The 21,346-nt window shown below is 35.9% G+C and overlaps 1 protein-coding gene across 2 annotated transcripts in view; it reads right to left on the bottom strand.

The window, feature by feature from the left end:
- The window catches only part of LUZP2 (leucine zipper protein 2), a 446,285-nt gene that overhangs the window by 193,041 nt on the left and 231,898 nt on the right, over positions 1 to 21,346 (bottom strand). The window contains exons 4-5 of one of the 2 annotated variants that reach the window (XM_065882614.1): positions 18,504 to 18,585; positions 11,837 to 11,899 (exon numbers count right to left, since the gene is read on the bottom strand). In XM_065882614.1, coding sequence (XP_065738686.1) covers positions 11,837 to 11,899; positions 18,504 to 18,585 — 145 coding nt within the window. Of the gene's footprint in view, positions 1 to 11,836; positions 11,900 to 18,503; positions 18,586 to 21,346 lie in introns of those variants that run through there. The other variant, XM_065882615.1, reaches the window with a different exon arrangement.

The raw sequence follows: 21,346 nt of genomic DNA, 5'->3' as shown, positions 1-21,346 counted from the left end.
AATTAATAGGAGAAAATGGAATCTGCCATCATATGATACACTTAAGAAATTATTGCTAATAATAACCTGGAAACTTGCCTCATCCAATCCTTACCGTCTTAGCTTTCTGAGGCCACTGTAAGAAATTACCAGAAATTGGGTGACTTAAAACACGAGAAATTCATTGTCTATCAGTTCTGGGAGCCAGAAGTCACCAGGCTGAAATCCTGCTTTCAGCAGGGCTGAGCTCTCTCCAGAGGCCCTAGGAGAGAACTTGTTCCTTGTCCCTCCCAGTCAACTCATGGCTGTAGGCAACCATTGGCTTGTGGCTGCATCTTTCCCATCTTCAAGGCCAGCATATTCAAATATCTCCCTGCTCTGTCTTTGTACTGCCTCCTCCTCTCGGTGTGTGTCAAATAAGGGCAACTGTGATTGCATTTAGGGTCCACGAGGATAATTTCAGTATCTCAAAATTCTTAATCACATATGAAAAGACACTTTTTCATTATAAGGTAAAATAGGTACAGGTTCCAGGAACTGGGACCTGCTATCTTTGGGCCATTTTTCAGCCTATTATGTATATTTTCCATGTAATAACTCATTAAAAAATATACCATGAGTAATGTTTAATTTGTGAGAGCCATATATTAAGAGATAACATTTATTAGGAAGAACAAGGAAGGACACAATTACAGCTGTTCTCATAACTATTATCTCCTTGGACCATCATAACAACTGTGGGAGTGGATGTGAGTGTTTCTACTTATATGATGATAACATCTAAGTATCACAGATAGTAAGTGTCAAAGATATGATTTGAAGCTGGTGTGTTTTAGTACCACTAACTTTTTTAGTACCGTGACACCTATTTTTGTCCTAAGCACTGGTCTTTTCTACACCTCTGAGAGGGAAAAATAGTTTATAATTGCCTAAGTAATTGTCTCAAAATATTTCCAACATTCTGTGAACTTGTACACTCACTAGAAATAAACCTTAAAATAATGATTTTCTAAACTAACTTTCTTTAAAGTTACATTTTACCACTAAAAATATAGGTTAAATGATGAAAACATTTTTTTAAAAAATTCTTGCTTGATGGTCTGATAACTATGCATTTTACATTTATTTATGACATGTACTAGAGAACTGCTTACTTTGGTGGTCAATATTTTTAAACACTCCTAGAATAAAAAACTCTAAGTAAATCCAAACACAATTTACAGCTATTTAGGGATTTGTTTGAAATACTAATGACCATCTTCTTGGAATTTATCCTGTGTATAGTACTTAGATATTAACTCACAGCTTATGAGTTACTGTTTCTACAGATTAAGAATTTATAAACTTTGGAGTTTAAGGAATCAAGGGGATCATTTCATGTAAAACCCTTATTTTACCAATGACACACATAAAAGTAGTGACTTCTCCAAGGTGACAAAATCACCAGATGCTGGTAAAAACTCCACTCTCTCAATAATCAGCCCAAGTCAAGTTACTTTTCTCATGCTTTCTTCCTCTCTCACTTCTTTCTTTCTTCCCTTTCTTTTTCCTTTTTTTTTTTTTTTTTTGTGGTTTTCTTCTTTCATGCTTTTATTCTTTCATTGCAGCATGTGAGGGAACCAAAAGTACAATACTCTGCCTTCCAGCTCCATATGAAAAAACTTGGGATAGAAAGCTTTAGCAGCTTCTAAACAATATGAGGTTTTCTGATTCTCTAGGACTTTCAAAGTCATTTCAAGGTGGTTTAAGGAATAACTCTCATAAGTTTGGGGACTCATTACTATGAATTATGGACAGTGGCCTATCCCATACAACTTACATAAATATAACCTGTTGAAGCAATATTTATTATTCACTCAACAAATATTTATCAAGTTCTTACTATTTTCCAGAAAGGATACAATAATAAATAAATATAAATAAATAAACAAAATAATTTAAAAAGTAGATATAACTTTTCTGTTCTTATATCTTTAAAAAACAAATACGTATATGGTAAATAATACTCTGTACACTTAAAATTTTGTTAATAGGGTGAACTACATGTTGTATGTTTGTGTGTTATTTTAATAGACTTCATTTTTAGAGCAGTTAAATAGCAAAGTTGAGAGGAAAGTACATAGATTTCCCATATTCCACCTACCCCAACTCAGCCATAGCTTCTACCATTATAAGTCCCCCACTAGAGTGGTACATTTGTTACAAGGTTCACTCTTGGTGTTGTACATTCTAATAGTTTGGACAAATGTATAATGACATGTATCACAATTATAGTAGCACACAGAGTAGTTTCATATGCGTAAAATTCTTCTTTGTTCTGTCTACTTATCTATCCCTCTCTTCTATCCTTTGACAACCACTTATCTTTTTTTTTTTGGCTGTGCATGCAACATGCGGGATCTTAGTTCCCCAACCAGGGATCAAACTTGTGCCCCCTGCATTGTGGGTGTGGAGTCTTAACTGCTGAACCGCCAGTGAAGTCCCCCAAAACCACTTGCCTTTTTATTGTCTCCATAGTTTTGTCTTTTCCAGAATGTCATACAGCTGGAGTCACACAGCATGTAGACATTTCAAATTGGTTTCTTTAATTTAGTTAAGTTTCCTCTACGTCTTTTCGTGGCTTGATAGCTCATTTCCTTTTAGTGTTGAATAATATTCCATTGTCTGGATTATCACAGTTTATTTATCTATTAACCTACTGAAAGAAGGTTGCTTCAAGGTTTTGGCAATTAATGTACAAAGCTATTACAAACAGAGAAGATCATTTACCTAATGCTATATGACTAAAGCTTCCCTAGGTCTTTTTTTTTCTTTTTCCGGTACGCAGGCCTCTCACTGTTGTGGCCTCTCCTGCTGTGGAGCACAGGCTCTGGACGCACAGGCTCAGGGCCATGGCTCACGGGCCCAGCTGCTCCGCGGCATGTGGGATCTTCCCGGACCGGGGCACGAACCCGTGTCCCCTGCATTGGCAGGCAGACTCTCAACCGCTGCGCCACCAGGGAAGCCCTCCCTAGGTCATTTTTACTAAGAATTTGAATGTAGCAATAAATATAAAATGAGAGAAGTAAAGATCCTTAATATGTTTGGAATGAGGGTGAAATTATATGCAAGGGAGCATTACTAACAAAGATATGGTGATGCAAATACATCATGCATGACTTGGGACTTGAAATGATTAAAGTATTACTTACTGCTCTGATCTGAGGGTTAGAAAATGGGTGAGGCTAAGAGGGAGTAATAGAAGTGTTTGTTGGTTTTCTTTATACATTTTATGTTATTGGTCCAATATCTAGGCAATCTTTTGCAATGAAACTTTCTTTCCTGTAGCAAATTCATCCAAGTTTTGAGTCGGGTTGCTCTCATCTAACAAAAGGATAGAAATGTGACTCAGACTTGGCCAAAATGCTCTACTCCCCTGCCCATGATGATTAACTCAGGCATCCAAACAATATAGGCTCTTTCCTGGGATTTTTCTGCTCATGTAATCTGAAAAAATGGTCTCACTTGGCTATTATTTCTAAGCGGGTAGAATATTAATCAGACAGCTCTTGGACTTCTTGTCTGCCATGTGGAGAGAGACACTATGAGAGATGGAATGAGACTGTTCAGTAGTTAGAGAGAGCCCTGTCTTACCTTGGCATTTATATTTAAATGAAATATGGAGTTTTAGTGTATTTGTTTGTTTGTTTAAGACCATTTTCTAAGCAAATAGTTTTCCATAGTATTGCTTATTGATGAACAAATTTTACCTCAGAACCCAATGACAATAATAACTATGATGATGATAATAGTTTCCATTTGTTACAAGCTAACTGTCTAAACATATGCTAAATGTCTTTCACACATTGTTTTCTCATTTATTAAATTAACCATATTCTGAGGTGCTTAAAACTTATAAAATAATGTTTATAGAAGACGCAAAATTAAGAAATCAAACTTTCCCCTTTACCTGAAGCATGACAGAGAATACTAGACATTCCTCTATCACAGAACAGAAATAGTGATCCAGATGCAGCCAGGGGCTAAAGACACAATTTCAGCTGAAAACTATTCCTAAAATTGTGTACAATGTCAGCATCTATCCAACATTCTCAATCAGGAAATTAGAACTTGGTGGAATTAATTAATTGTAACATTAAATAAAATGAGATTTTTGGTAGACCATAATCTCCCATAAGACAGCAGTCCTGGTTTACTTCAGAAACACTGAGTAAAAATTCTATGTCCTTGCAAACTAGAAAGTTTACTGATGTAATTGTATCTGATAGCGGTAATTTTCAGATTTATTTTTCTGTTTATTACTCTTTGGCTGTGTCAATCTGTTTGGCTGTTCCAACCCACTTTTGTAACACATACTTACAGCATTACTTACTCTTTGCAAGTCAACTGGCCTGAAATTGGATTCAGCTATAAGCATCAAAATTAACTACTTTCTTCACAGCAATAAACATCTAACAATCTTTTTTCACGTACAAGGAAACTTTTGAAGTATTCACTTTTTTTAATGTTTGCTTTCTTGATTATGAATAAATATCCATAAGTTCTAATCACTTCATTCCTTTCAAAACCCACCCCTTCAATGACACATTCAGTGCACCACACCTGAGTAGGTTATTGCCTTCATCGGCCCCTTTACAATATGTTATTGTAAAATGCTTATTTCAACCTGTTTTTATTGTAGATATTTCACGCAAATTGTGTGATTATTATTGTATCATAACATATTATATGGCAAAATATGTTACTTGTTATACAATATTAAATTCTGCTCCTTACACCCTTCATGATCAGAGATTGTTTTGTGTTCATTGAAATTTATAATATTTATATATCTCAGGAACTAGCAAAATGTTGAGATAATTTTGGGAATTAAGTTATATGTTTATTACAAATGAATATATAAACAAACCTTATATATGCATCTAAATAAGCAGTATTAAAGTACTTCCATAGACAGATTTATATCTAATAAAAGTCTTTCCTCTTTCCCCATTGAAACATTGGCTAAGACTTATACCTAATAAAATGTTCTCTCTTTGCCTGTTTAGAAAAAAATTGCCTAAGCTGTTTACCTGGAATATACAAAATGGCATTTGAATAGTATCACCCTAAAATTCACGTCTACCTGGAACCTTAAGTTGTGCCCCTATTAATAAAGTGTTTTTTGCACATGTAATTAAGCTAAAATCAGGTTATACTGGATTAGGGTAGGTCCTAAATCCCATAAGAGGTGTCCATAAAGAAGAGTAGAAAACAAAGAGATGCATAGAGAAGGACATAGGAAGACAAGGCAGAGATTCTTGACAAGCCAAAGAATGTCAAGGATTGCCAGGAGGCGCTAGAAAGTAGGAAGAGGCAAAGCAGGATTATTCTCTAGAACCTTCAGAGGGAGCATGGTCCTCTGACATTTTTTTGATTTTAGACTTCAGAATGGTGAGAGAGTACACTCTTATTGTTTTAAGCCACCCAGCTTGTGTTACTTTATTACAGTAGCCCTAGGACCTAGTACAAATGGGTTATAATAAACTTTAGATAATGGATACACAATTAACCAAAATAACCAGTTGGCCAAAATTTCTCAGAAATCATCATTTTAAAAGATAAACCAGAAGGAATAAAGTAAGAAAGTTGTGATGGAATTATCTGAAAACATCTCAAGCATGTCCTGGACTCAGTACATATTCAACTCAAACTCTCACAAAGGTTCATCTGCAGGCACCATTTCAGAATGATGGCCCTGGAGCACTCTGTCACATTATGAAATATCCCATCATCTTCACTTGAGTGTCCTTATTGAGCCAAGAAGATGGAATAATTTATTTTACAGAGACTTACACAGCCACAAGAATTGAACGAAAATGGGTTTTCTTAAAATTTACCAGAATTTTATCTAGATCAGAGGTTACTGACTTTATTATTTTTTTGTTTCAGTCATGGACTCTCCCTGAAAATCTACATCCTCACCTTTGAAAAATACACATATGTGTCTATGTTTTTTTTTTCCTGTCATCTTAATAATTTCCAGATGGTCAGAGATTCTCTGATATCTTGCTGGGTCTCTAACTATCCCTGTTGTAGAGAATAGCAAATTAGGGAAACCAGCTTCAATCTCCAAATTTGGACATGGTGTCCAATGTTTATTTAATTTATTGAAGTCACTGGTGCTAAGAACGGACTTAAATATGGTTTTCATTTATCTTCACTGTACACAGAGTCCCGGCCCTGTGTTTTTTTTTGTGTGTAAAAAAATCTGAATTATAATATTTTAGTAAAGGTAGGATTCTAACTTTGAAGAGTCAGCATCTAGTTGAGGAAATAGTTCATACAAAAGCAAAGCTAAAATCACATGTTAAAGGATAGGCAAGAGGCCATGTATACACACAAGGTATTGTAATATACACACATGCACAACTGGATACTCTATCAGTGTCAGAGCACGTCTCTCAACCACTCAGAGCCCTTCAGTGATGACATAACATATACTAAAGCTGGTTACCACACTCTAACCCTTTTTTTTTTTAAAGAAAAGCTGTTAATACACTAGCTACCAAATTTTGGAACATTGTTTCCACGATGTGAAAGTTTTTCATAGTGTTAAATCCGTATTCCCAAGGAAAAATGAAAGCAAACAAATTAGAAATAAAACAAATCCTTTCTGTTTCTAAAGTGCATTGCAGCTCTAGGGCAGACATGACTTAGACTTTGCTAATCAGATATGATCCCTTCAAAATGCAGATACAGCAATTACTTACATGGGAAAACAGGCTAGATGTTATCCATGGTCTGATGCACAAGGGATATGGCTATGTGATACCGGAGCGCCCTGTGATGGGAAGATAAAGGTGGCTGGCAGCTTCCTGATCTTGGCAGAGGTAGCCCTGCCTTGAGACAAACAGCTCTGGGGTTTGTTTGTGGAGTTGTTCCTAAACTCAGCTTACAAAATGCGTATGCACCTCTCCTAACATTTTGCTGAGTCCTCTAAATGGCTTAATAAGTCATTTTCTCCTTATCAGAGGTTGCTTTTTGTCACAACTGGCACATTGCCCCTAAAGACCCATGTTTTATTCCTCATATACCTGGATATGTGTCAATGATTATTTGGAACCCTTTGGAAACCCACAGATTGGCCAGTGACTTGACCTGTAGCAAGACTTTCCCCCCAGGCACTTATAACAACAGCAATAAAACAAAACATTAAAGAAGATTAAATTGCATATTAGTAGGAGATAGAGAAGGCAGATTAGTATTTCAAAGTTGGGTTAAACTATACAAGCCATGCGAAAAATAGATGAGCTAAGTAACTGAGAGACTAGAAAGAAAGGACAATGGAGCCATGAAATAGTGAGAGGGAAAACCTGCTATGGAGAGTAGTTTTGACAAATTTCTGATTTCTATCACTGGCAGAGTAAGACCCACTTTTATGGTTCCTGACTTTATTATTACCATTTTAGAAATGTGATTTCTTATTTTTTCCTTACCTCGAACTATCTTGAATGAGTCTCGGGCAAATAATCAATCAGAAGAATCTATACTAAAACAAACCATCACAGAAGAGATTTGGGGTGGGGGTACTTCCCCAACTTGCCTGTCTTCCTCCTTCCCTCCCTTCCTTCATTTCCTTCTTTCTTTCCTTCCTTCCCTTCTTTCTTTTCTTCCTCCCTTCCTTTCTTTCTTCTTTTCTTTTTCCCTCTCTCTCTTCCTTTCACTTTTCTTCCCTTCCCTTTGTTATCTCTATGTACTCACTAATTTAATATAGACTATGTTTTAATACTAATCTAATTCAAATATTTGTAGCTATGTACTCCTTTGAAAAGTCCTGAACATTATCAAACTCTCACATTTCATTAAGGAGTTTCAAACTAATCAGAGATGCTTGTCTCAATGCCTAATTTATCTAATATTTCAATACCTATGTATTACCATACTTATCCCTTCCTTATATCTGGAACCACTATAGAGAAACTTATTTTATCCTAGGGGAAACAGTGGATAAAATTAAAGAAAATTAGAAATGACAATAGAGAGAGGGTGTTTTAAAAGTGCAAAGTCAAAGAGAATTCTAAGCTTTGGAGTCAATAAGATTGTCTATATCACATGATGATGCAGTTATGGAAGTCAGAGAAGAAAGGCTAAGTGTTTTTGTTTCTTTGTTTTGCTTTCTGGTACAACTTTTTACATTTGTTGTAACCATACAATATCCAAATGCAAAATAAGTAATTGAATGCATAAAACGGATTACATAAGAGACATCAGAATTAGAGACAGATTAAGAAGTTACTAAAAAAAATGGTGAGATAGCTACTATAAATCAATTTTTGCACTGTAAGAAATCTCATATTCTGCAAATGTGTACACTAAAAATACAGGATGTATGAGAAAATTGTGACTGAGGAAGACCACTTACTGTGTAATTTTGTGATAATATTAACAAAATAATGACAATAGTAATAAAAATACAACCACAGTTTAATATTTTCTAGCATTTATCCCCCAAATCATACTCAATCCTTTGCATAGTCTTACACTTAGAATTTACTGTTTTCTCTTTTGAGATGTAGACCCTACAGGGAATTGACTTCTAATAAAGTAGATTATCAGAATTAATTTCTGATACATATTTTTCACTAATCTCTTATTTTAATACTGGGGAATGCCTTAGAGTCTTCTATATTCACAGTTTAGTCAGATATCTTGGTGCAGTAAGAAACATTTTTTAAAATGTTTTGAAGGCACTAAAACACCACTACATGCACTAAAGGGAGGTCCTTTTGCATATTTTCTTTTGTCTTTGTATGACAAAAATTTTCTCTAAAATTTGACAAGGCTTTCCCGATTGCTTCAAACCTCAACATGTTGGGAAAAATTACATATAAACCAACACAATTTTTCAAACTTTACTGACATCATTTCATCATTTATTAATTGCTAATAAGGTGATTTGGTACAAAGAAATACACACTGTGGCAGAATAGATTTGGCTTGCATGTTCCATGAAAGAGAATAATAAGCAGAAAAGCAGAAGGCCTAGACCTGAAATTTGGACCCCTAAATCTCAATAAAGCTTCTGTGAGTAAAAGCAATCCCAGACACAGGTTAAATGTGATGTCCATGTGAAGACATAGATACCCATAGAGACAGATAAAATAAAGGAGCTTGAAATACTGTGATTAACTCATAGCTATACTCTTTTCAGTCTCACTCTTAACTTTCTTGGTTTAAAAAAAAAAAATCTATTTCTTTTTCTCTTGCATTCTCACTTTGCTATCCATATTCTCCAAATATTCTCCGATGTTCTTTCCCAGTTATGAACACAGTCTTTGAATCATGGGGTCCCATGTATTCCATTCCAGATATGACTGCCTGGATGGAAAAATCAAAATGCTTTCTGCCCTACACAGCATTTGCCTAAAAAATAAAATCTAAATATTTTCCCTCTCCAAGGGATGAGGTAAATCTTAAAAACTAAATGCCTAGCTTCTAACATAAAAGTGCCTTTTAAAATAAACAAATTTATAAAAAAAAAAAAAAAAGGACTTCCCTAGTGGCGCAGTGGTTGGGAGTCCACCTGCCAATGCAGGGGACATGGGTTCAAGCCCTGGTCCGGAAGATCCCACATGCCTTGGAGCAACTAAGCACATGAGACACAACTACTGAAGCCCACGTGCCTAGAGCCTGTGCTCCGCAACAAGAGAAGCCCACGCACCACAACGAAGACCCAACTCAGCCAAAAATAAATAAATTTATAAAAAAAAAAAGTGCCTTTTAAGATATTTACCTTCACATATGAAAAAAATACCGATCATTCTTTAATAACTTTTCAAAAGTCCCTTCTTAAGTTGGGACTTCCCCAATATCCTCACTCAGAAGTCATTCAGGAGATTTTGATCTTCTCCCAGAAATCTCTTTTATACCTGTATGATCTCCCTCACCTCTCTGTATTTTGTTTAGTCAATTTGCCTTTTTATTTTATTACTCCTGAACAAAAATCTTTCAGGTAGTGTCCATATAATTTTACTGTGCAGAGTATGGGCCAAGTATTTTGTTTAACCTCTACATACTGATTATTTGTCAAAATAACAAATCTAAAATTTCAATGAATTAATAAAAAGAAGTCAAATTAAAAGGATTCAGTTGATAATATATGTTCACCATTAGGTTTTGTTAGAGAAGTCAAAGACTTTTCTGGTTATCAAGTATCATCTTGCAGATTTTCAATATGATGAAAGTAAATAGTAGCAAATTTAATTACAAAGCTTACATTTGGCAGTCATTACTTCTGAAGAGTTGTATTGCTTTTTTAATTATACTAGCCTATACACTTAGAAAATTAATATTAAACTTAAAAAATGATCCCATGGAAGGAAATAAAATATTTTGTTAATCCTCATAGGTACCTGATATGAATAATTTATAGTTTGGTTTTAAAAGAGCTTCCTCCTTAAATTCTAGATTTTTAAAAAATTATGTAAGATGAAAAGTTAACTGATAATACATACACAGAGATATAAATTAGCCCATAATCCTCTCATTCTTATACAACGGGGTTCATGTTGTTGTTGTGTGCGTGTGTGTGTGTGTGCGTGGATGTGTGTGTACACGTCTAAATGTACTTTCTTTCCTATTTTAATACTGGCTTTAACATTGTTTTAAACATTCTCTTTGTCTTAAGTGATCCATGGGAAGTTTTAGACTTGAGTAATCGGGCCCTCTCTGAGCCCCAGAGAACAAGAAATTATCTAGTACAACCAGTATTTCGGTAACTCTAGTTTACTGACATTTTCCACCATAAACAGTAAATCCAAGATTTAGGCCTCAGGGAAAACATCATCAAGTCCATCTCATTAGACTTTCTTAAGAAGACTCAGAAGAAAAAATCATTAGAAAGAAATGAAAATACAATAGAATCATAAGGAAGACACTTAAAACTTTTCTTGTTTTCCTTTTTTCTATACATCATTTTGCACATTTGATAAACCATTTTAATGTCATGATCAGAGTACAAATGCTGAATCTTGATACCAAGGCATTTGTATAGTCTATTTTTTAACCTGGGCATCAAGGTGGAAATGATATAGGAATAATGTAGCTCATCTGTATTTGAAATGTCTCAAAAAATTGGAGGAAGGAAGGGAGGGAGGGAGGGAGGGAGGAAGGAAGGGGAATAAAGGAGACTAGAAATGGCTAAAGCAGTTGATTTGGGATTTAAAATCCACCTTAGTGGGATTGATAAAAGAAGATATATCTTTAATCATGGTTTAATAGTTCTAAATAACTAATTTCATTCAAGGAAAAAAAGAAATAAAAAGGTGGAAATACAAATATGATGGAGAAATTTTAGAAAATAAAGTAGTTATGTAACAGGGTAGACAAAAAGTCAAAAGGAGGAAAAGTCATACAGCATTTTATAGGATCCTTACATTTTAAAGGTTGTAAGGAAAGCGGTTACAGCTTATTTATTTCAAATCTACATAACTCCAAGATTACCTCACACAAATTTTTCATTCTAGATTGACTTTTCCTAACATAAGGTCCATTTCTAACTAGCTCTCTTCTTCAGTGCCTGTGATGTCATTTGGTAGACAAATAAATTTATAAAATAAAAATAAATTTTTAACATTGCCCAAGCAAAATATAATTAGAAGGGAAAATGACCTGGAGATGTATGAACTAATAACATTATCAAATATATGTTAAAGTAGGGATTATATACTCAAGTTTTAACCTTATAGTTCCTCTCCATTAGTACTTAACTAAAGGACGTATTTGCATGTGATCATACCCCAGAGCTTGCGGCAAATCAATGTTTGTTTCTGTATATTCTTTGACTTGTATGAAATTTTCCTCAAATATGTCTTACCTCATTTTGGAGATCTCGGATCATTTTGTTCTTTCTCTCCATTTCAGTCTTTAAAAAAGCAATCTGAAAACAAATAGAATATCATGTAGACATATTTCAAATTCATTTCTATAACTTTTATAAATTTATTTTCACAATTTTTGAAGTATAATAAAATTATCTCTTTGTCAACAAATACTGAAAAAGAACAAAGGGTTAAAATTTTCATTATCCACATTTTTATTGCCAAATTCATAAATATATCCACTAGTTATATAACATAACTTTTTCTTATGTAATAAAAGATTATTATTTTTTTTTATTTAGTCTGTTTCTGTTTTATAAATAAGTTCATCTGGGGGGCAGGGATAGTTAGGGAGTTTGGGATTGACTGTACACACTGCTATATGTAAAATAAATAACCAACAAGGACCCACTGTTTAAAAAAAATGAAGAGGGGACAAGAGAATGATATGCTTGAGATGAGATTGGCCATGTGTTGTTAATTCTTGAAGCTAATTGATGGATTCATGGGGATTTATTACACTACTTCCACTTTTGTGTAAGTCTGAAATTCTCCATAATAAAAAAGTTTAAAAAAAATTTTAAAAATTGAGAAATGCATGTTATGACTGTGATTCGCTTACTTGTCTAAACTTTAATTTTTAAAAATGTGGTTCTTAAACAAAGTTAAATTCTAGGGTTGGGCCTAGGAATCTCTTTAATTAAAACATGCTCCAGGTAATTTTTATATAAGGCCAGGTTTGAGAGCAATTGCATAGTGATGCTCCTGACCTCAAAAGCATGGAACGCTATAAATACTGTACCAGAGAAACCATGATGTTTCCTGCTGAATATGATATTGTCAGAATCTGTACCCTTAGTCCAGTTATTCAAACTGTATCTGTATAAACATTGCGTCTTTATCTGCCTGACTGCTTTCAAAAAGGTCAGTATGGCACAGTAGCTAAAATATGAGACTCTATGGTCCCTGAGGGTTCACTATTTATGTGAATGAATGACAGTGGATGAAACATTTAATTTTTCCAATTTTCAATTTTCTGCCAGTCACATTTTTTTAAAAAGTAAAAGGAACAGGTAAAATTAATTTTACTGATATATTTTATTTAATTCAATATATTCAAAATAGTATCATTTGACATGTAGTAGATTAATGATGATAAATTGACTTTTTTTTTGCAATATATCTTTAGAATCCACTGTGTGTTTTACACATACAGCATATCTCAATTTGGACTAGCCATTTTATAATGTTCAAAAGCCTCATGTATCTGGTGGTTATATATTGAATAACATAGTCTTAGAGGATTCCTGGAATGATGCAAAAGAGACTGGTAATGTGGATTATCTCTAGAGATAGATTAAGTCAGTGGAAATCAAATTTAGGAGTAAAGTTAATTTTTACCATATATAATATATACACATTAAAAAAATAGTTCTGAAACCTTTCAAACATAAACAAAAGAACAAGAGTAATACTATGTAAAATGCTTCTGGGCCCACCCTAAGAATAAATATATATAAATGCTTTGTCCAATTTTCTTCAGACCTTGTAAAGAAAATGTTATAGTACTATTAAAGCCCCACCTAATTTTTCTTCCTCCCCTCCCCACAGAGGTAACCACTATCCAGGATTTGATGTGTAGTAGTCTTGTTCACTTTCTGTACATTATATTTGTTGTGCGTCTGTAAAGCTTTACAACACGTATTAACACCTTGTCTTTCCTGGCTTGTGTAGATGTCCTTGTATTACCATTTCCTCAAAAGGTAACAAAACCTAAACCAAAAAATTTTTGATGGTCCAAATACATGTAAAACAGAAGCAGAAGCCTGAGAACCACTATGTCCATCATTTTGGTCATAACAATTTTCAAGCTTACATTTGAATTATGAAGATCCTCGGAGCAACCTGAAAATTTGAGTCACACTCATTGTCCCATTAAGGAGATAGTTCAATTTAGTAATTAGATATATAATCAAGGGCAGCACATAAGAGTATCTGCTCTTAAATCTAAAATAGCAGAATATTTACAGAATCAAATCCAAATGTTTTCCCTCTGTTTGAGAGTGAACAATTACAATTATTTCATTCTCCCCTTCTTATCCAACTTTCAACTACATCAACTATAGTCTTCCTAGCAGAAAGAATAATTGCTGAATGATTTGCAACAATTAAAACATATACTTATTTAATCCTTAGTTAACCTAGAATCCTCAAATAGGGAGAAAAAGCACAAACAGTCTGAGTCTTTACCAAAGTTCAGAAGTGATGAGTCCCAGTACTATGAAATCTGTCTTTTCCTAGATTCCACCAGATGCACATTAAAAAAAAATCATGCTTTTACTAAATATATGTTATTCCCATATTTGTTAAGCTTTCTGTCATCTCTTTCTGGACTTTGACTTAGAAAATATCAGTCATTCAACTCAAAACATAAACACATTCCCTCCAAAAGATAAGTATTATTTATTTCTGCAGGTATTTGCATTTATTGATCATGATGATATATTTTGCTAATATAGTCTTGAATTTGTTCTTATAGACCTTTTACATGTACATTCGTTAGTATAAAAATAGCTATTAGTTTACACATATAGCCATCAATTGATTTTGTAATCATAACTGATGAAGTTTATAAAATGAAATGAAAGTTTTCAAATTTTTTCTATTTTCCAGAAAATATTTGCCTATATTTGAAGTCAACTGATATTTAAAAATTAGTAGAAGTCACCATGAAAACCTTCTGGCTTTGAAATACTTGGGAAAGGAGTCTTTTAGCATAATAAAATTCCAACTGTGTTCAGCTATTCAAGTGTTGAATTTCTTCTTGCAGAAGCTTTAGCATTTTATATTTATTTATCTAGAAATTTACATGCACATTTTTAAATGTATCAGTCAGGGAACTGTTGCTCATAATACATTATTTGTTTGAATTCCTATTACAATTATGACTCTTAGCTCTTTTTTTTTTTTTGCGGTACGTGGGCCTCTCACTGTTGTGGCGTCTCCCATTGTGGAGCACAGGCTCCGGACGCGCAGGCTCAGCGGCCATGGCTCACGGGCCCAGCCGCTCCGCAGCATGTGGGATCCTCCCAGACCAGGGCATGAACCCGTGTCCCCTGCATCGGCAGGCGGACTCCCAACCACTGCACCACCAGGGAAGCCCTTAGCTCTTTTTTAATTCAACATTTTAAAATTTGAGCCTGTCTTTCTATTCTTAATCTTTCTCATATCTTAAAGTCTTTTATCATAGTCTTTTCAAATAACTTAAATTTACCTTTTTCTGTTTTCTATTTTAGTATTGTCTTCACTAGTCTTTATAATACTCTCTTTATTGCACTGATGTTTTGCTTTTTAAATAACTTCTTGAATTGATGTAGCTAATCTATTATTTTTCTGGAAAAATGCATTTAAAGCTATCAATTCACCTCAATTATTATATTGGCATGTAGTGTCTTCACTATTATTAAGTATTTCTTTATTTCTTTTATTATTCCTTATTAACCGAAGGGTTATTACAAAATGTGTTATATATTTTCCAAACATAAAGAATTGTTTAACCATTTATAAAAATTTATTTTAAATTTTATAACAAAAGGATTGAATAACATGGTATATATGCTAGTCATATTTTTGGATGTATATAACTTTTTGTATTATACATATTATATTTCTATAAAATTTCTTTAGATGTTCTGCATGTACTTAAAAAGAACATAGTCACTTTTTTAGAGATTTCTATATATATCTAATATTTATTACTACCAGTTGTATTTTTAAGATCTTTGTATTTGCCTATTTCTCCCTTCACTCATAGACTGATGGATATGGAAGCTGATTTGTTAAGTACATTTATGTTTATGATGGTTATAACTATAAACACCTCATTTTATTTATTTATTTTTCTTTGTTAGCATATAATGCTTTCTCTTACATTATATTTGTGCTTTAAATTCTATTTGCCAGCATTAATATTGCTGTCAATCATTTACTTCTTTTATGTTGTTTTGCATATATTTTCCTGTATTGCTTACTTTAAGTATGTGGTCTTCTCAGTTGTTAAAATTAGCACATTTGCATATATTGTCCTAATTTCTTAATTGCAGTTATTCTGTGTCTTTTAAAAATTATTATTAAAATTTAAATTATCATTATTTCTAATACATTGAGACTTTTGCCAACAGTAATTCTTTTGCCTACATTTTTCTTTCAATTGGATAATTTATTTATTTTATTATTTTATTTTTTTCTTTCTATTGAGTAGATCAAATTTAGTTTAGATTTTACTATCTACTATATGCCAGATATAATTTTAGGGAAATTATGTATGTTATTTTAATTTTAATTATTCCCCAAATTCTTCAAATAAGGAAACTTGCAGAAGTTAAAGAGCTTACTCAAATTTACAGATAGTAGATTGTCCACTAGGAATTTAAACCCAGCACATTCTTATTCTGTAGCACATGTTAGGTTATGAATACATATAGGGTGTTCCTGGTTTAGTAGAGTATTTTGGGGTGGGAAAGGAAAATCCTCCCTCAAGATTCAATGCTGAACTTTAAGAAAAGCACTACAAGGACTCTGAGGTGAGGATAAAGCTGACTTGGCCAGTCCTGTCTCCTCCTTCTTCCCAACTATGCATCCTTTGTCCCACTTTTGCCATACTTGACTCTTCTAACTTTTGTTGAGCTCTTTCAAATGTTAGAGCTTTCTTCTTTTGGGATGTTAGACACAGTGTGCATAACATATTGGAATAAACACAGGTTCATGCCTTGGCTTCTCCAAATGCTAGCTGTGTAAATACAAGCAAGAGTTATTCATTTTCAGAAAAACAAAACAAAACAAAACAAAACAAAACAACAACAGTAGTGTGCAGTTTTATTGTGAGAATCTGAGAAAACAGTATGTGTGAATATTTCTATTCTGTTCTAACTGCCATTATTTGTGACTGGGCTATGAAGAAGTTGAGATTAAATGTGATAGATCAAGAAAGAAATGGGATTGAATTAGGGTTGTTCCTTATGCTGGGTCAGATTCTGAGGGGAGGAATCAACATGATAGTGCTAAAAATATGTCTGTTCTTTTACGTAACACCTGCTGTCCAAAGAGCCAGACACTAGGACACCTTGTAGGTTAGCAGTGAGTGTTGCCATGGCATAACAGAGAAGAACAAAGATGCTCATCCTTACAGGTGGGCTGGACAGATAACAGTGAATTTATTAACAAGAAATAATCCTGCACCCAGATGAACAGCCATTATTACAAAGACTGTCTCCAAGAAGCAGGTACCCCAGATGACAGACAGGGCTAAGTTGCAGAAGCAAAACTTTATACCCTAATCCAGATTATTCAAGGAAGACTTGCAAAAGAAAGGCAGGATGACAATTCTTAAAGGAGCTGGGATCCCAGGTAATCAACCTGGATGGAGACGTTGTATTAGTCCAGTTTCTAGCTTCTGTAAACTTGATGCTTTAACATCTACCTTACACATATACACAGACTAGCCTTGTTATGGACAACCCAGTAATATGCTTGCATCATCCTATCTTGACCTCCTGCCTTCCTCATCACTGCTCCTTCCCCACCCACTCCTCCTGGTGGTAAGCTTTTCAAATACACACTAACCAATACAGAGCCTAGAATTCCAGCCACCCCTTGTACTGAGTTCTCACACTTCAGGTGACTGTCCACCTGCCTTAATCACCCCAGGGCCGGGTACCAGAAAAATAGTCCCTGTGCCCCAGAGCCTGCTGAAATCATTCAAATGGGCCAATCCTAGGCCTGCTTACCCTGCCTAGCCCATTCCTTCCCACAGAAACCACAGTAAAGGCTCTTGTCCACAGTTTCCCCACCTTCCTTTGCCTTGTGCCTGACCTGGTGCTTGCCTGTGTGGTCCCCGGTCATGTGGCATGCCCCCCTCCTGGGAACTGTGAGAAATAAACTATCTTTCCAAAGGTAATTGTTTCCTGATCTACTGGTCTTACTATACCTCAAATTTTCTATTAATATACTATATTTTGAAATAGATTCAGGTCCTCGAACAAGATAAAAGGTTCAATCTCCATAAATGGTACATAAGTGCATGTGGGGAATGAGGTAGAAATCTAGTTTTTAGCACTATTATCCAGAGCACCATCTCTCCTGCCTGTGGTGAATATTAGTTATAAGAATTGAAATGTGAGGGTCAATGGAACATCATTTTGAAAGAGAAATTCTGGAGAGAAGTTTGATTCTTAAATTTTGGGGTGTCTCAGAATCACCTGTGTAGTTGATTAAGTAGGCAGATGGTGTGGCTCCACCCTTAGGAGATGTCTATTCAGTGGATGTAAGGTATGGCTTAGGGATCTGTATAGTTTAACTTAGTTCAAGGTCACACCCTAAAATTCAAGAGCCACTGATAGGGGGCCTGACACCAACACTCTTGCCCTGAGTTTTTCATCCATAAATAAGGGTTAGGAATCAGAAGACCCCTAAGAATCAAATACAACGAAAATATTTTTTTGAAATGATTGCTGCTAAGTATTTTTGTAATCTTGTTGATTGCGTTGTTTTCATTGTACTATCATTTATATTTGTCACAGGTGTATTTGCTCCATAATGATTTTAGGGAAAAAAGTTAACAATTTTCCAGGCCCAAAGCAAAGGACACAGAAGAGAAACACTTACAGTAGCCTGCTGTTTTTCTGCTTTCTCAGTTGTCTCTTTAAGCTGATTTTCCAGGGCCTCCTGGAGAGACTTCATTTGTTCTCTGTTTAGTAGAAAATAGAGAGCAAAAGAGAGACATCATATAAATCTCTTATTTCCTATTTACACGATGAAAGGAGGTTTTGCTGTATACATACATTTAGGAAACATAACTAGAATATATAGAGCCATGGTTAAACATACAAGATGTATCTCAGGACTCTGGTAATAAAGTCTTCTCTCCCATGCAAGCACTAAAAGCAAGCTGTATTTAAGGGAAATTGCCTTACTATTGTGTCTTATGAGAATCCTACTGTGTGAATCATCTGTGAGCTGCATAATGTGTTAAATCAAATCGATATAATAATTGGAGTTAGAAAGCTAATTTTAGTGACAGCATGCCAGGGTGTGAACATGCTGTTTAGAAAACAAGTTAACATAGACTTGCTGATGGGATAAAATAATCATTCCCTTGGATGCTCTACATTAACTAATTCTAAAGCATTGTGTTTTAGACATCTTGTATAAGGTCTGAGACTTTTTGTAAAAACAAAGAGAAAAAAGACGTATATGTAATGCAAAAGCTGCCTCATTTATTGGAGATAATAAAAAATACAACTGCACATATATACATATTGTGTCTCAAGTTCAGTAGGACATAAGGACCTTCTCTCACATTAAAAATATAAATATTTTCATAAATATGAATTCCTCTCAAGGGTTTAGGATTTTCTCAATTATGACAAATTTTATTATATTACTGTGCCTTCATTTTATCACCTAAGCTATCACTTCAAAAAGTTCAGATAGGAGAGAGGGGGAAGATGGCGGAAGAGTAAGACGTGGAGATCACCCTCCTCCCCCACAGATACACCAGAAATACCTCTACACGTGGAACAACTCCTACAGAACACCTACTGAACACTGGCAGAAGACCTCAGACCTCCCAAAACGCAAGAAACTCCCCAAGTACCTGGGTAGGGCAAAAGAAAAAAGGAAAAACAGAGACAAAAGGATAGGGACGGGACCTGCACCAGTGGAAGGGAGCTGTGAAGGAGGAAAGGTTTCCACACACTAGGAAGCCCCTTCAAGGGCGGAGACTGTGGGTAGCGAAGTGGGGGAGCTTCGGGGCCGTGGAGGAGAGTGCAGCAACAGGGTTGCAGCGGGCAAAGTGGAGTGATTCCCGCACAGAGGATCGGTGCCGACCAACACTCACCAGCCGGAGAGGCTTGTCTGCTCACCCGCCGGGGCGGGGGGTGGGGGGGGCGCTGGGAACTAAGGCTCGGGCTTCGGTCGGAGCGCAGGGAGAGGACTGGGGTTGGCGGCGTGAACACAGCCTGTGGGGGTTAGTGCACCACGGCTAGCCGGGAGGGAGACGGGGAAAAAGTCTGGACCTACCAAAGAGGCAAGAGACTTAACACTTCCCTCTTTGTTTCCTGGTGCGTGAGGAGAGGGGATTAAGAGCGCTGCTTAAAGGCGCTCCAGAGACAGGCGCGAGCTGCCGCTAACAGCGCGGACACCAGAGACGGGCATGAGACACTAAGGCTGCTGCTGCCGCCACCAAGAAGCCTGTGTGGGAGCACAGGTCACTTTCCACACCTCCCCTCCCAGGAGCCTGTGCAGCCCGCCACTGCCAGGGTCCCGGGATCGAGGGACAACTTTCCCGGAAGAATGCACGGCGCACCTCAGGCTGGTGCAACGTCACGCAGGTCTCTGCTGCCGCAGGCCCGCCCCGCACTCCGTGCCCCTCCCTCTCCCCAGCCTGAGTGAGCCAGAGACCCAGAATCAGCGGCTACTTTAACCCCGTCCTGTCTGAGCGAAGAAGAGGCGACCTACACGCAGAGGCGGGTCCAAATCCAAAGCTGAACACCGGGAGCTGTGCGAACAAAGAAGAGAAAGGGAAATCTCTCCCAGCAGACTCAGGAGCAGCAGATTAAATCTACACAATCAACTTGATGTACCCTGCACCTGTGGAATACCTGAATAGACAACGAATCATCCCAAATTGAGGAGGTGGACTTTGAGAGCAAGATTTATTATTTTTTCCCCTTTTTCTCTTTTTGTGAGTGTGTATGTGTATGCTTCTGTGTGAGTTTTGTCTGTATAGCTTTGCTTTCACCATTTGTCCTAGGGTTCTATCCATCCATTTTTTGTTATTACGATTTAAAAAATTTTTTTTCTTAATGATTATTCTTTTATTTTAATAACTTTATTTTATTTTAGCTTTATTTATTTTATTTTATCTTCTTTCTTCCTTTCTTTTTACTTTTTCGCCCTTTTATTCTGAGCCCTGTGGATGAAAGACTCTTGGTGCTACAGCCAGGAGTCAGTGCTGTGCCTCTGAGGTGGGAGAGTCAATTTCAGGACACTGGTCCACAAGGGACCTCCCAGCTCCACATAATATCAAACGGGGAAAATCACCCAGAGTTCTCCATCTCAACACCAACACCGAGCTTCACTCAATGACCAGCAAGCTACAGTGCTGGACAACCTATGCCAAACAACTAGCAAGAAAGGAACACAACCCCACCCATTAGCAGAGAGGCTGCCTAAAATCATAATAAGTCCACAGACACCCCAAAACACACCACCAGACGCTGACCTGCCCACCAGAAAGACAAGATCCAGCCTCATCCACCAGAACACAGGCCCTAGTCCCCTCCACCAGGAAGCCTACACAACCCACTGAACCAACCTTAGCCACTGGGGACAAACACCAAAAACAACGCGAACTATGAACCTGCAGCCTGCAAAAAGGAGACACCAAACACAGTAAGATAAGCAAAATGAGAAGACAGAAAAACACACAGCAGATGAAGGAGCAA

Source organism: Phocoena phocoena, chromosome 8 (genome assembly GCF_963924675.1).
Source record: "Phocoena phocoena chromosome 8, mPhoPho1.1, whole genome shotgun sequence".
NCBI classification, from domain to species: domain Eukaryota; kingdom Metazoa; phylum Chordata; class Mammalia; order Artiodactyla; family Phocoenidae; genus Phocoena; species Phocoena phocoena.
The sequence above is the reverse complement of the archived record's forward strand: the minus strand, read 5'-3'. Positions and strand labels throughout refer to the sequence as shown.